The sequence below is a fragment of the Haplochromis burtoni genome, unplaced genomic scaffold (assembly GCF_018398535.1).
Source record: "Haplochromis burtoni strain Fernald_Lab_line unplaced genomic scaffold, NCSU_Asbu1 Contig_478, whole genome shotgun sequence".
NCBI lineage: Eukaryota > Metazoa > Chordata > Actinopteri > Cichliformes > Cichlidae > Haplochromis > Haplochromis burtoni.
The window spans coordinates 163,231-180,352 of NW_024582839.1; the positions used below are offsets into that span (position 1 = coordinate 163,231).

Genomic DNA, 17,122 nt, shown 5'->3' on the forward strand with positions numbered 1-17,122 from the left:
GAATTATTGTGTGAGGAAGCATAAATGCTGTGATGTGTGTGTGTGTGTGTGTGTGTGTGTGTGTGTGTGTGTGTGTGTGTGTGTGTGTGTGTGTGATTCATCACCTCAGACTCATTACAGCAAAACACGTCGGAGACTCTGTAGAAATCTGGATCCAAGTCAGGAATGGCCGGCGCTGGGTTGAATATTGTCTTCACTGCAACAAGAAACCATGCAGCGATCCATGTTATTGACCTCAGTGTCAAACGTCAACATCTACAGGATAACATGCAATCATTAACAAGGCAGAAAAATATAATTGTTCTCCATAATAGACCCTGTTATAGCTGTCAGCCTGCTTTCAGAAGGACTTTTCATAAAGTCCCTCTGTGACACATTTTACAATTGTGTGGCGTTTCTTTTCCATTTCTGAGCCTCACTGCCAAGATCTGGCAATGCCTTAATTAAACTTTCAATGGGAACAAAGGCTAGCAGGCTACCGCTGGGGATTGCTCTCGCAAGCAAAGCTCAAGTGGATCAGCTTCTATAAAAAGACACCTTTTAAACAATTAAATTAGCATTCCCCGAAAAAGAAAAGAAACCCTAGTGAAAAGACCTTATATCCTGTAGCATTTTATGTTACGCCCTTAACTGCAGTTCCAGCAATGTATGTACGAAATGGATTCAGCACGAGATATACATTGAACCCCACATATGTGTGTCAGTGTGTGGGTGAGATGAGTTGTGACCCTTTGAGTGTGTTAAGGAGCACAAGCGAGGGAGAGAGCGAGAGTGTTTTTGTCAGGAGTAATCCTCTGTACGTGTTGCACATCACTGTCTGATGCATATTCATGAGCGAGGAGCATTAATGCATCTAATACCGTGATTTCTGTGTATGTGCGAGGATAAGCCCAGCTTGACGAAGCGATTAATTCCGATATCTCTGTGTACAAAATAAAGCCTCATGCAAGCGTGTGCGTCTGAGGGAAATATATGTTCAGCGTTGGTGACATCAAAGTCTGTTGTGCTAAAGTGTGTGCCTAGTTGCTGCTTCTGTGTGTGTTTGCGTGGGCACATAAGAGAGCAGCTGCGTGGGTTTGCGCAGGGCTTTGGCCACCTGGCGCTTTGAGGTGGATGCTGGGCTGCTCGCGAGTAAAAGTGGAAATAATGTCTCCATCTCTTTTTCAACTCACTCATACTGTACTGCAAATATGCCCATGTGAGCCAAGGCCATGTCACAGATAAGAGACACCGGGCTCTTTGCGACTCCCCTCTTTTCTCTCTCTCTCTCTCTCTCTCAACTCAATTGCACCTCAGCTTCCGTGAATTTGGGATCCAAGTTAAGTGCGAGATTTGCGCCTCCATTTTGCGTTATAGAAAGCAGCTTGTCATCTGTCAGCAGAAAAATTTTAAATAGATTTCTTTTGGTTATTATTGATATAAGGATTATGTAAAAGTGATGCCTAACAACAAACTGAAAATCTCTTTTCAGACACCTCATGTTACAGTAGAACCACATGTTGACAGTCCCAACCCTGGTGATGAATTCACAGGGCACAAGCCCAGGAAAAATGTTCTGTTTCTTCTTTTCTCATGCCGTGCCTTCAGGCTTGGGATCTGTGGATCTGTGGACTCTTTAAGCCCACCACTAGCTTTCCACACGAGTGAAATTTGGCTAAATTTGAAACAGGAGTTCAAGAGTTCTGTGCCCATGGTAAAAAAAAGGGTCCATGGTGTGGAAGCTGCCTGGACAAGACAGAGAAGGTGATCTTGAATGGGGGGGTCAGTCACATTAAATCAGCTAGCTTTTTGTTCATACCTCACATGCTTCAAAGTAAAAAGGTAAAAAAATTGCACTGTTCAAAATTTTATGGTTCAGTATAAAGAAATGTATTCATGAAATTTATTCTGAACTTGTGTTTTAACCATAGATTCTCCTTACAAGATGGAAATAACTTGTGGCTCTGAAAAGCCCAGCCACAGTTTAACTCATTTGGGCTGAATGTTGCTTTCACAGTGGTCAGTGTGAATTCACAGCACTCGTAGAAGACCAGTGAGTTTGGGGAAAAAAAGCTTCTAGGTCTGAAAAGCAGCGTGGATGTGCCTTAAACCTGCATTTATTCTAATGGCCAGTAGGGGGTGATTCCTGTGGTTGCAAAAAAAGCCCAATTGTTTGAAAGTCTTTGAAACAATGGTCCTAATTCCCACCTGATTTATTATCTGAGTAACATTTTATGGTCTCAATTAATAATTTCATGTCTTATAAAATACAACATGTTGTTAATTTTGTAAATCTTGATCCAGTGTAGAGGAAAAAAAGATAAAACAGGGTTGAACATGGCTACTTCCACGACGGCAGTTACGAAAATGCTCAATGGCTGACAACAACGGGCGGCAATATCCAACATCTTTTGTATACAGTATATGGTTTTAATTTAAATTGTGTTCATTTTTAACCCAATGAAATAAAGCTTTTAATGTGCCTCTTCTCTTACCCAAAAGGTGTTCCTCAAAAATGTCATTTTCTTTGCAAAACTGTACAAACCATCTTGAAAGCCTCGATATTTAAACTTACTTGTTTACATTCTAACACATTAAATTCTTATCCCTCCTACTCTTTTTAACAACTCACTCCTTCTCCTGTCACATTTTTTCTCAGTGCTCCCCAGAAGCTCACATGCACACTGAGCGAATGACTGCAATTAGGCACAGCAACACAAAACCTTTTGCTAATTATGGTATGTAAAACTTGATTATCCTGTTAATTGGAGTGAGTGTCACAACATATGTGGAGAACTTGGGCGGCATTAACAGCCCGCTTTTAGTCACAACATGAAGTGAAGCGCTAACCTTGCACTGTATGCCGTGTAAACAGGATAAATGGAGAAAGTATCACTGAATCAAGAAGGCTTACTCATGCTGTTGTCTTATTCAGGCTATTGTCAGTAATCATATTATTATTTGTAGCCAGAACAGCTAGAAAGCACAAAGTCTTCTCCTTGGCCTCATTTAGTATACATGCAATACACAATTTGAAGCACGGAAGCTTCCCCATATGCAGCTTGAGTGCCATTTCTAATATACTGATGCATAAAGGAATTGGCCTCACTGATGCACTGAGCTCTAAACGTCACATGAACCAGTGTCTGTGTCTCAGGTTGCTTTGTTTTGCTCTCCAGGTGTTAGTGAAATCACACAAACACACACGCACAAATGCTCACAGCTGCTGGGACAGATGTGGTAACACTGGGATGTGTGCACACTGAGTCACGTCTGGCAGAAAACTGTGTGCGTGTGTGTCATGACTGTGGGGTTTTTATGCTGGCAGGTTCAAAGTCTGGTCGCACATGTGGCGGCTGAAAGAGCAGCTGGAGCCGCTTCAGACAGTTTGAGAATACAGTGGGAAAGGTGGACGGGAAAACAAAAGCAGAGAGAAAATAGACAGAGATCACTCACACACTCTGACATGCATGCACGCACTCGCACGCACACACACAGAAACACACACACACACAAAAAGAAATGAGTCACCAGCAAGTGTGTGAAAGGGCTTTAAGAGGCTCTAATTGCATCTGGTGAGAAATAAAATAGCAGCTTCTTGCTCAGATAAGGAAGAGGGGGAGGAAGACGGGTGAAAACGGAAGAAGAAAGCACAAGTGGAACTACACTACTCCCACCATTTCCTCCCTTCTCAGAACTAATTTATTGCCATTAACTTCCCAATATTAAATGTTAGGTGGCAATAAATTACAAATACACACATTTTCCCCTTAAATAAAAGGAAAATCTTCTTTTGAGGTTATCTTAACAAGTGTTTCTAAGAGCTGGCATCTACTGTATGTGTGGCTCCACTTGATGGTGACATTTGCGTAATTTGAGCGGCGCTTCACCCCCGCTGCCAAACCCATTAACACCCAGTCTCTCCAGAGAACTCCATTTACGCAATGCTCCGGCACGGCGACGTCGAGGTGGCATCTATGCCAAGCATCTTCACTCGCCTTGCCTCTCTTCTGGCGCCACATGCTGAGCCTAATCCCGTGGTACGGTCCATGCACCGAGGAAGGGGGGCTCAGGGAGAGAGGGTGGCGCTCGGCAAGGCCATCTGGGTATCCCATCTGCAACACGGCGATGGCTGCGACTCGTTCGTTCTGGCAGCCTGCAGCGAGCGATTATGGACGACAGGCCCTGATGACAGGAGCGAGAGGCTCCCCAGACGTCTCGAATGACGCGGACCGCTGCTAATAATAGGATGCTGTTAAAGATGATTAGCTCGGTAACCTGGTTATGAAAGAAAGGTGGAGGGAGGGAGGGAGGGAGAGAGGGAGGGCGGTGGCCTAAAATAGGGCTTTTGTCGATGCCGGACAGCACGAAACCTGCTCTACAAATGTGTGTGCGCATGCGATGGTGAATGTAGATTGGGGGAAGCAGCAGCGACTCTGGTGAAAAGATGCTTTTGTCAAGTTCTCATGCTCAACTTGCTAAAGTGATAAAAGTCAGTGGGAAGCCTCTTTCTAAGGAGAGATTGTGGGATACAAACAGCAAAGTCACATGACAGATTTGGAAGGATTTGAGCTGTCTCTACTGTGTTTTTCTAGCCTACAAAGAAGACATTGTGCAACAGATTATCAAGCCAAAGCGATGATCTAAAGGTACATAAAGGATTGATTAAACCACATTTAAAACGAGATTATGCAACTGTGCTGTGAGGTAATTACTTGAGCTTCATAAATCAGTTGCTTTAGAGTTCCCTTAAAGAAAGGGAAACGTTTGAAACTATTACCTCTCAACCACATGTGAAGGCAAAAAAGTTTCTGTTTTGAAAAAAAGCCCTTGAGAATGAGACAAAAAGTCATCATAGACAGAGCTGAATACTAGTGGAAAAGATTCAAATGGTTTTGCTTGCAATACTTTCCTCCCCAGTTCTGATATCATAATTGTGTAGGAGAAGGGGATTTCAGATAGTGTCTAACTATCCACAACAAGCCAAAGCACAGACAGAAAGGGAGAGGAATGGGAAGAAATAACAGACACGTCTTCCGGTGAGTCACGATATGAGGTCCATTTTTGTTTTTCCATGTTTTTGTCATAGAATATAGCGTTATCACAAATGACTACCAGTCATAAAATCAGCATGAATGCTAAGTAGAGTCAGTGACATCTATCGCTGTGGAACAAGCGAGTTAAATCTTATATTTCCATCCATCCATTCCTGCATTCATATATCTCCACCTTCTCTGCATCACGGGTGGGGGGTTAAGAACCTATCCCAGCAGTCATAAAATTGAAAAATTCAGACAATTTTCATATTCAGCAGTTTTTAGTCTTTAACAGCTATTACATTTTTGGGGCACTCTTTGGGAACCAGTCGATGTAATTTTAAAGTCAAGCTCAATAATTGTCATGTCTTTGTGGTCATAATGCTCTAAATCCTTTCAGTTGTTGAAAAGTCTGGATGCAACTGGACTCTTGCTACGGAGCCCTGCTGCTGGATAATCTTTTGGCATTTTCCTGCTGAAAGACACGGTGGCTCAGTGGTTAACACTGTTGAAAGCTCTGCAGGGCTGTAACTAGAAAGCTCTCAGTTACAACTAATTTTTATACACAACAACAGAAAGTGAAGATATATGTCATCGCTGCCTCTGCTTGCTACTTCTGAGACTCAAATGCGTGTGGGGCCCATTTCTGTAATATCTTAGCTTCCTTTTGTAACCAGGAAAATTTTTCCTCTGGGTTGCGGTCTGTTTAAAATCACAGCAGCTGGAACAGATTCTAATAATAAACAATGAGAGCAACTAATTATTACTACCTGACTAAATTTTCTCCCCTTTTTTTTCTCCAATCTTTTTTTTTTCCAGTGAATGCATGAAAGGAGGCTTGTGTGAAACCTCAGCTTAGCCAAGTATGACCAGAGGCTCAACATGGTCATGAATGAGGATTAGGACAGAAGCGGTTATATAGTCATATTTTTGGCAAAATTATGAAGGTTTGGAACATAGCGAGCACACAGATGGCCTCCGTGAAGTGGATTGGATTGCACAAGTAGTTTGAGAAGATTCCACAGACATTTTGATATTTCTTTGGACTACCAGGATCTATTCTAACAACATGAGTCCACAATAACCACACCCTCTGTTTTTTGTTTTGGGGAGAGGTTTTATGACTATTGTGTTACTATAGGTTTACTCTTTGTTCTGTATGGATACATCATACTGAGTAAACATGTACTGAGGATTTCCAAATCTTTGAAATCTCAGCATGCAAAAGGTGCTCGCTAAATGATTTACTTTCTGACTTCAGAAACATGTGAGGAGGATATACTGGCTCACCTTTGTTGTCGCGAGCCATGCACATCGCCTGCAGGGACGTCTGTGGACTGATCTCCAGCTGGCATACCAGGACTTTTGTGTGGCTGATGGCTGGGAGAGCTTCCTGTAGCTCCTCTGCACCCAGCAGCATGTTGGCACCGGCCACAATTACAATGGCATTCTCACCTGTCCGTGAACGAACATAGAGACATGTGAGACTCCACTGGAATTTTCAAAATCATCAATATGCCATGACATGAGAAGAATGAAATGTAAATTTCAGTTTTTAAACTTTGGCCTACAAAGACAGGAAATATTTCTGTTTTCTAAGCAGCAATGATTTTCCACCGCAGGAACTTCTCCCTGAGACTAGGATGCTTTGGAGTGTATTTCAAGACAAATATATAAATATAGATACTGCCCTGGTTGCTGCTATCAGTTGGAAATAAGCATCAAAACATCTACCACATTGCTCAGGTGTATCTGAGCTTTCTAATGCATGTATTCCTTTGGAGGCACTGTTCTCTACATAGTTAAAAATGATAATAATTCACAGATTTTTTTCATTACTTTTCAACCACCTGAAATAAGATCCAGTTACATTTAAAATGTAAGTTTTATCTAAATATTTATTTTAACAGTTCAAACTGAACTTTGAAGCAAAGTGTGAGACCATTAGCAAACAGGAGAAATAGGTTTCTGACATATTTGAGTAGACTTCCATATGAAGACCCTATTTTTTCTTTCAAGCAGCAGTTTCCAAAGCTGATAGTTAACACTAAGTTACCAAAAACTTCAGTTGCTTTAATGGCCACTTGAGGCTGTCTATAAAAGTGTGTGAAATTAGTGAATTTTATTATGTACAAAATAGTTGGTATGTATGTGTTTGTTACACCTGCACAGTTTATGAATGAAACATGCTAACCAATAATTTGGGAGGCCACTGTCTCATCCACAGATAGTCATTCGTGGCTCAAAAACCAACATGGCAAAGGCTAAAAGACTAATGTTGAGGTTTAAAACCAGTGGGAGAATTCACAGTGGTTATGTCCATGATTTTTATCACACTTTTTTTTAATTGAATCTGAAATTCACTCAGTCAAATTATGCTGATTGGTGAGCGACAGCTGGACACCACATACCAGACAGTTACAGCAGTTAGCTGGTTTGATTTTACTTGACAGCTCACACCCTTTTTAGAGTGAGTTTCAGTTTCTTCCTTCTGGAAAGGCTGAGTGTAGAACAACACAGTGTAAAAATAACTTTGTTTCAGCAGACATCATTCAGAGGAACAAATCTTAGCTTGTACATCTTGTATGATTTCATTTTTTGGCAGAGTGTTGTATTTTATTTCTGTCTGTGTTTTCAAAATTGTGCATGTAAGGACAGATGACTCAACTCTGCAAACCAAATCTATCTACCGAAACAAATAAAGTAACATGAATCTCAGTAGTATCAGTTCTATAATAAAATTTTCCAAATTAATATTATAATTCTGTCTATGTAATATAGCCCAATGTCTTGTCAGTAAAAGTGTAAGGATAGTCAAAGAAAGTATATCCTAGTGTAGCATGTAACTGTAAAATACTGTAAAACAACTTCTTACTTGTGAAATTTTATTCCCTGTTCCCTTTCTTGTAGTGTTCCCTTCATTGGAATATCCAAAAGCAGAACAGAGTTTGTCATTTAATATAAGAATGACGCAAAACCCATACTCAGTTCCCTGAACAAGACGGCAGCAATAGAGATGTGCCATGTATGGGATTTCTAGGAACTAAAATAAGTTAAAGGGAAATTGTTTGTCTTTGCGCCGGAAATGGCCATTTTTTCATTTGGCCAAGTCTATGAACTTTAGGAACCCCACTGAGGCATTTTAGACAGTCCATGCGAGTCATTTGGTTAATCCATATTAAATTTTAAAACAGCGAGACTGTAAGAAAGCCGGGGTGGTAGAGAAAGACTGAACATGAATAAATGAGAGGACTAGCGTTAACTACAACAAAGGAATTGGAAAAATAATCTTATTTTCTCACTTTTCGCAGTGGACTTATTAAGTCCCTAAGCGTGAGTCTTTTAGGCTGTGTGTAAATGGAAACAAACAACAGTATGAAGTTAACATAATTTCCTTAGGGATTCTGAACCTGTTATTTCCTTGAAAAAAAAAATATCTACGAGTAAAAAACATGTAACAAGCAAAAACTTTGGTGCAAAAGCACATTTGATGTGATGGTCAAGAGGTAAAATAGTTTTAAATTATAATCTTTAATAAATAATTAATTGTATTATAGTTTTGTATTATATGTACGTTTTTATTTTCTTTTGATTAATAATAATTTTTTAATATTTTTAATATTAAAAAATCGAATTTCTACATATTTTTTAAAATAAAAAAAATTAAAAAAATACACATTGAGACAGCGTGAGGGTAGGGTTTGGGAGATCACCAATGGTGACTTAAATCTCACAGGATGAAACACAAACTAAAGAATTTCATGTGATAATATTAAAGTATGCTATAATCTCTAAAAATTATGTTGAATCTTATTTTTTTTTAAATGATTGAATTAAGTGATCAAAGATATCATGATGATATTCATCCATCCACCTATTTTCTACCACTTGTCTGTGTAATGGGGACAACGGTCTAAGCAGAGATGCCTAAGGCAGACACCACGGCATCAGCCGAAAAACATAATCTCTATTATTATTATTATTATTATTATTATTATTATTATTATTATTATTATTAAAAATGATATATTATTAAATTACTATTTTATTTTATATTTTCATATAAAATATTTTATTTTTATTTTATGTAGACAACACTCCATTTACATTAAAACTAAAGGCATTTCCTTGATATTGTTATTTAATTTCGCATCATTTCTAAGTACACTATAATTTGAGGGGGTTTTTTTTGTTTTGTTTTGTTACCTGTTACAAACGTGATCTGCATCTCTGATATTCGGTTGTTTTTTTAAAAAAAATATTTTTATTACTCATCACTTCCGTAAATAGCTAAACGCATGATATTGATTTAATAGACATTTTAAACACTAAAGTGCCACTTTCAGCCTCACCTACTACCTCGCCTCTCATAGATGTTTTTAATATCCTCACCGCTTTCAACAGAAATTGCTCCCCATGTGGAAAGGCTCACAGTTAAACACATAACTGTCCATACATCTTATTGTGTGGACATCACAGATGCATATGTAGTGAAATTCAAGTCTAAAACTGACACCACAGTTTAAAATAACTTTTTTTTTAGTTAATCCCCTTTTTGTGCCAGGGAAACAAAGAAATCTTCCCTATATAAAGTTTTTCATCTCTTCATTGCAAAATATTTGAACTCACAAAATATACATACTGGCCATGAACATTGGTAAAAGGCATCCTTTATCATTTGATATCAGCTGATACATCTTTGCGTTCCTGGTGGATACTCGGGAGGGCTTGACGCTGTTGTTCGTCCAAGTGTTTTTATGACTATAAACAGGTGTTGTAGCAGTAGTGACTCAGTGGGCTGAGCTGTCCTGTGTGTGTATTAAAAAAAAAACAGTGCACTCACAGGCCCGCATGCACTCTAGGCTGTACATAGAGGAGGCCATGCGAGCGAGGCTGTAGGTTAGCGGTAGAATTTACCTGCATCGTCGACAGTGATGGAGGCAGCTCCTGTGACTGCATCAGAGCTCTGCTTCACAAATTCTGCAACAGAGAATGAAAGTATTTGTTTGTTCCTGCAAAATGGAATATTCACCATACATACCTCTGGCAAGTAAAATGTTAAAATAGAAACCCTACCAACTGTCAGAACTCAGAGCAGAACTTCAGTAGCTTCAGTATTAACAAAGCCAAATGATTTAACAATAGGGAGAACTTGCCAGTGTATCCAAAAAACCTTGAAAAGAATTGGCAAAATGCAGACTGAAAAAGGTTGGCTCTGAATGTGAACTTATTGCAATGCACCATGAAAATGGAAACCAATTTGGCACGCAACGTGAAAAACCCTCTTTCTTACCTGTGTGGACGCCGTTGTCCTTGAAATTCTGGATGTAATTGTCTCCAAAGAAGTCTTTTCCAACCTAGAAAAGATTGAAGGCAAAACGATTACAACAAAGAGAATGTCAAGCTGGGTCAGACTTGGTTAGCGGCAACTTTTGAAAAGTGGTATACTCAAATCTCTGTTGGGCTGGATTTTCGTGTGCCCTGCCAGCATACTGGCATGGTGCCGCCGCCGAAGATGTGCAAAAACGAACACACAAAAGTCAACAAACGCACACACGCGCAAACACACGACCAGCTGCGCCAAGCCTTGAAGACACGATAACCCCGCCTTCACGCCTCTTCATGCCCACCTCGCTTTCGTTTTCTTTCCCTCCTGCCCCTCTTCCCCTGATCCGCTCTGGGATGTCCACATCTGTAGCTACTTTGGGTTGTGGAAGGGGTCCCCACCTTGCCCCGAGGCGCTTACTTCGAACCCACGCTTTCCAAAAAACGTGCCAAAATGCGGGCACTTCTAACTGCCTGTGATGATGGGTTGGGATGGTATTGGCTGCTTGGCCCCATTCTCTTTGAAGAGCGGCCTTCCATCTTGGCTGTTTTTGACAAGCCCGGGTGTCTATTTTTGGGTTCTCCCCATGCCCGGAGAGCTCCTCCCGCACTGGGTTGTTATCGATCGGGCCTCTTTGTTCTGACAGAGGTGGGGCTTTGGTGCTTTAGTGCTCAGGTTGAAAGGCCATGCTGAGCTTACTGATTGGAGACTCAGGGTTGCACGATATGGGAATAAGCTTGTTTGAAGGCGCGCAAGTGTAGGTGGGCGTATGCATGTGGTACGGTATTGATCAAGAGAAAATGAAGGATGGAGAGTCGATGGAGTGAAATGACTGAAGTGTGAACGAAGCTAAAAGGTTTTGAAGAGTTGTTAAATAGTTGGTGGGCTTTGGTAGCTGATGGCTGATTATCTGCACTGAGTAAGATGTGGACGAGCCAAAGGGTGGACAAGAAAAAGTGTTTCTTTTTAAAAAGAGAGAACACATATTAATGCTAAAATCCAACAAAAACTCCAAACTTTGACTGGGGTGCCATACCTTGCAGACCATAGCAGTTTTGACTCCAAGTCTGGCAGCCTGTATGCACTGGTTGGCCCCCTTTCCTCCAAAACCGATGAAGAACTTGTGACCATGGATGGTTTCCCCTGCTTTGGGTAGCCTTGGTGCCTTGCTGAGAGAAAACACAGTGTGTAACTACAGTATTTACAAAGAGAAACCCCTCATGGGATTGGGAAAATAAAAAATGAAGGATTCCTCTACTTGAAGGAATGCTTTGGTTGGTTTTTTTTCATCTCTTCATACTGCACATAACAGTTGGAAAACCTTCCATCAAAGTTAGAAAAAATGTTTTGTTTGGCACTGTGAGTGTCAAAATGTGAAGAAAACCCTTCAGGGCTCAAATCCTTCCCTAGTTAAGCTATTTATTTATCACTGCAAAGCGTGCAAAACCACACAAACAAAAGTTTTTTTGTGGAGTCTGCTGAGGATTATATCTTTTGAAGGTCTTTCACTGAGAGGTCAACTTAATGCAAACATTGCTGGAATGAATGGAAACTTGTTTCCTTCAGTGTTTTTTCCCAGTCTTTTTTCAAAAAGAAACTTGCTTTATAGATTTAAAATGTACTTTTGTACCTAGACATTCAGCCAGATGTGCCAATACAAGTGTCTCCAAATTTGCAAATGATGCAACCATTGAATCCCACAGATGTCTCAACTTGACACTGGCTGTGCACGTAACGCCTGAGTCATGAGATTTGGTCAAGTCCAGCCCCTGCCCTCGAGGTTGATATGCCACAGGTGGGTGCCCTCAGGAGGAGCTGTCTGTGCCCTAATTCTTCCAATCACAGAGCCAGAATGGGTAATGAGTAACAGTGCATAGACAGCAGACAGCTTCATGTTGTATGTCAGGACTCTGCGGATTGGCTCTGGGCAGTGTTGGACTGAGGCCAAAGGGTTTGCGGGTGGCAAAATGTTGTCATAAACTTGTTTTCCTCCCTGTTGTTGCTCTTTTTCGTGCCTTTGTGCGCGTTTGTGTGTGTATGTCAGCGTGTTTGTGGCAGGTGTGCTGTTACAGTAAGTTCACTCAATCCCAGGATTTCCAGTAACTGAGAAGCCGGTGGCAAACACTAGAGGTTGTTCTAAATGCTGCTGTTTTTGCACAACCGTGTGAAAACAACTGACATACCCCAGGCTATAACTGGATGTAAGGTCAGTCAGGCTAAAACGTGGTAAGAAGGAAACAGAACAAAGGTTTAACACATAAAACACACACACACACACACACACACACACACACACACACACACACACACACACACACACACACACACACACACATACATCTTTTTTAAAAAGTTTCCCACCTGTGTCAGCACCATGCAACTCTTGAATAAGAACAGCACTGACACTGACACATTTTAATCAAGTGTCAAAAACCCAGAAGAAGAAATCTGAAATGTGATTTTTTTTTTGTGCCTAAAGGCAAAAAAGGCAGAAAGAAAAAAATCACAAAGTCAGCATTACAATACAGAAGCTAGAAAGAAAAGGGAGGCAGTCATGTCATCTGCCATTAAGACAGTTTGTTTTGGTAGCACAGAGGCTCACCGTGAGGTTTCACAGCTCACAGTGGCAAAAGAAAATCCCAGAAACAGTTTGACAGAAAACCACCTCTGAACCGCAATGTGCCATTCAGAGACTTTGTTTTATTTGCATAGATTACCAAACCAAAACACACCTTAAGCCCAGGCAAGCTGTCTCCTGATGTCAGACAGCCAAGCTAACTTGTTGCTTGCAAAACCTTGCAATATCTATGTACCTATATCCATATTTATATAATGTATCACAGATGATAAGGATAAGCAGAAGTGTACAGTTCTACTACTGTTTACATTCAGGGGTGCCATCATTCCTAACTTGATGCTTTGTGAGTCTGCTCTGACTTTCCGAGTGGGAAACCCGAGTTCAGGGGGCGTTCCACAAAATTTCAACTGGGAACATGGAATTTCAGACTAATTCAGGAATGCACCATTAATTTCACACAGTTTTTTTTCCTCCTGGCTCTGTACACTGTCACTGGGAACATTGCCCTTATAAGGTCATCTAAGGCACACAGATGCCCCACCCACCTCCTGTTCAAATGTTGCACATACCAGGGGCAGCCAATCAGAAGACATCTGGCTTAAAGGGAGAGTGACCTTCAAAGGGAGAGGATCTAAAAGGGCTTTTTTCAGACTGGATGAACTGAGGGGCTGTAGCAAGATGCAATAATAGAACAATAAGGATTATTTCGAAGTGTGAATCACTCAAAGCTACTCTAATTAGAACACAGGAATAAAAATAAGGAGCTGGAAGTGAGCAAAAATAAAAGTCCACTCTAAATTCTAGTACCAAAGCAATGCAAGAGTCATCATAGGGTGCTTTAAAACATAATTGAAACTCAGTGATACTGTAGGAGCAGCACCTGGTGACAGTGGTGAGAGAGAAAACTTCTCCTAACAGATGTAACCTATAAAAGAACTAGGCTCTGGAGCCAGTTGGAGCAAGGGGAAATAAAAAGTGTCCAAAGAGGCATTTGTGGAAGACCAGAGTAGCATACAAAATACAGAAATCCCCATAGTTTTATTTAGACAGTTTCATGGAGATGTGATGCAAATATTTACAGAGACCAAGACGTCTAAATGACTGTGAGTCAGCCTCCTTTACAGTGTTTTGTTTTTGCTGTATTACCAGTTGGAATTTCTTAAACTTTGCCCCTGATAAATAACCCCCTATAATTATTCTAAGTTACCAAAAAACTGATATGTATGGTGTGCATGGCAAAACTACAACACAAAACACAACACTTTAAAATAAATGTAATAACTCCATAGCGAAATAGCTGCATTGAAAGCGCATTTTGTGCAAGTCTTACAATAGAGTTACAACAATAATATTTAAAGGGATGGCACAAGATGGTAGAGGCAAATAAAAATGTCAGATTGTAGTAAATAAACAAACATACCAGACTTTTTCTGAATTTTGTTGACTAAAACTTAACATGTTTAAAGCCTGCTACAAAAGTAGTTTTGGTCTCTACAGTTAATTTCTTCCTTCATAAAAAGTCCATGATTGATGGTTTCTTTCAATAACTCGTGCATTTACATTTTATTAAGGTTTGCATTTTTAGGATTAGAGCTACTTTTATTTATCGCTTCGGACTCTGTAAGGCTTCACCTCTGTTAACTAGAGTCACTGAACTGGTCCGCTATACCATGACTGTAGTGTTGGTGCATTTTGGATGCAGTTGCCTGAGAAATAATATTACTTTCTAACTGTACTAACAGATGTCTAATATTTCCAGTTTTGTTGGGAGAAATCTTTGGTTTTTATTAATCCGTTATATAGCACTAATTAACAGGTATCCATGTCTCTCTGTTGACCCTGTGTTGTTGTGTTGAGATGGTGATGGTTACAAAGCTAAAGTCAAAGCTTAAACAGATGGATGACTTAACAGTGGCAACAGGCATCTATAACATACAGTTATTTTTGCAATAATACTGTGGTGTAGCTAGTGAAATGGCTAACATTTCTTGTTGTGTTGAACGGTTTAAAGGCTGTGTGGAAGAGCATTAATCTGCATCCTTCCTACAAAGGTCCCTTATCAATGCCCAAATTTCATTTTTAATCAAAACATTCAGGAAACTGATGTTAGTGACAAAGTGCCAATTTGGCTTTCCAAAAACTGTTAAAAAAATGAATAAATAACTAATGAGCCTAACTATTGTGGATGACGGTCTTACTCCACATTTGGCCGACAGCCACCTGAAGCCGGATGAGTGACAGGTAAGATAAACAGATTTCCAAATTCCTAAATAAACCCACCCACGCCTGTTCAAGCCCAGAGAGACACTTAGCTATTGTTGTCTGCGGTGAGTGTACCAAACAAACAGGGCGGTTATGTGCTAAAGTGCAACCTTAGTGCATTTTCTCCCACGGAACCAAGAGGCCAAAAGCAGGTGTGCAGTGACGTGAAGTGTTTGCTTTCAGGCTGGCCCTCATTTCCCTCTCCCTCCATCTCCATTAAAGTCATTTCTCAGCTGCTGGTGAGCAACAGGGGGGAAGCAGACATGGACAAAAACAAGCTGATATGATGTTTTTGTTTAGATTTTTCTGGGGGGTTTTCTGGGGAAAGTTAGAAATGTCTTTCCAGTTCCAAGCACAACTTCCAAAGTGAACTTGCAAAATAGGATGAGGGAGGTCATGTTTTCATTTTTATTAATTGAAACTTTATTAAACTACAGAACAGTGGATATTGGGTGGTTGTACTAAACATAATAAACATTTTAACTGAAGTGTAATGACCTTCAGCTCTTATTATGACTCAGACAAGTGGTTGTTTTTCCAAGTTCACGCATGGCTCAGAGGATAATATTATGTGCTCATCTTATATAATTCTCCTTGTCCACAAAGGTCCTTTTAGCTGACGTTCCAGTAAATCAGAACAAGGTGAGCAGATTTAACAAAGAACAGGCTGAGTGAGGACAGCATACCTTACATGGACATGGCGAAATGCTCCACTAACAAGAGGTGCAGTGTGTGAGTATACGTGGGTGTTTATATTTGTGTGGTCACACCATTTGTTGGAGTCACATGTGTGATGCCATTTTTTACATGGTGGTCTATATCAGGCTTGGCAAACCAACCATTTCAGAACACGGGAAATACAAATAATAAAATTATCATGTTAGTAATAACCTTTATGATGATTTGCTAGAATGTCTAAAGTTTAGCAATACATATGTTTTTCCTCATCTCATATTCTTAGCTTAAACCTTAAATGTACATCGTTTTATTCCTGTGTAGGCCTTACCCATCATTTCGTTATATTTGGCTTCCAAGAAGCCACACTATTTTAAAGCAAGAACTCTCCAGGGTTTCTGAAGGTCTTTAAGTAATTTGTTACTAGCAGAATATCACAAAAAACATATATGTTGTTCCCATTCCTTTAGTTGTATCTACAGCTACTAAGAACTGAACATTTAGCATACCTCTGCCTGGTGTGCAATGTGTTCTTAAAAAATTCAGGGAAGTGGAGAAGTGGAGGGCATAATAAGTAGCAGTACTAAAAAATATCTACAGCAGATGAACAGTATTGAAAAAATGTTCTCAAGGCCTGACACAAACCTGAGAGATTCCTATGGCACTGAAGCCTCATAAGAAATGGTTTCAGTGGAGAATGCCTATCAAGAACCCATCCTTAAGGAAGGGAAACAGGCGGAGCTGGCTGAAGTAGTACGGCTCTTTAATTTCTCCTATTTTTTAAGCAAAATTAAAGACATGAAGGTTGGCTCGAGCCTTTTGCACAGAGTGATGAGTGATGTTAAAAGCTGAGTGCTTGCTGACCTCCAGCCCAGTGGAGCTTGTTCTTCAGCAAGTAACAAAAGCAACAATAAGCACTCAGGTTTGTAGTAAAGAAGCATCCGTTTCTACCATTAAAAGCTAGAGCGATCAATTTGAAGCGTCTTTGGGCTTTCAACTTTGCTGTGTGTTACAGCTTTGTGTTAATGCTTAAACACTCCAAGAAAGATTGTATGCATGTCTTCATTAAGGTAGAGATTTGTGATTTTATTAACTGTTAACAATGAGAAGTGTGACAAATGACTTTCTTCAGGGAGTCATTAAGTATTACTTACAAAAAACAGTAATGTAATATATATTATTTCTCAGTAACTCCAAGACTGCTAAGAAATGAAGTACATTCTTACTGTTTTCACAGAAATGTATTAAGTGTTGCAGGTCTGGTGT

The 17,122-nt window shown here is 40.1% G+C and overlaps 1 protein-coding gene across 3 annotated transcripts in view; it reads right to left on the reverse strand.

The window, feature by feature from the left end:
* rbks (ribokinase) overlaps positions 1 to 17,122 on the reverse strand; it is a 56,206-nt gene that overhangs the window by 24,548 nt on the left and 14,536 nt on the right. For all 3 annotated transcript variants that reach the window (XM_005946259.3, XM_005946258.2, XM_042213754.1), the window contains exons 3-7: positions 11,378 to 11,510; positions 10,309 to 10,372; positions 9,933 to 9,995; positions 6,306 to 6,470; positions 105 to 196 (exon numbers count right to left, since the gene is read on the reverse strand). In XM_005946259.3, coding sequence (XP_005946321.1) covers positions 105 to 196; positions 6,306 to 6,470; positions 9,933 to 9,995; positions 10,309 to 10,372; positions 11,378 to 11,510 — 517 coding nt within the window. The remainder of the gene's footprint in view (positions 1 to 104; positions 197 to 6,305; positions 6,471 to 9,932; positions 9,996 to 10,308; positions 10,373 to 11,377; positions 11,511 to 17,122) is intronic.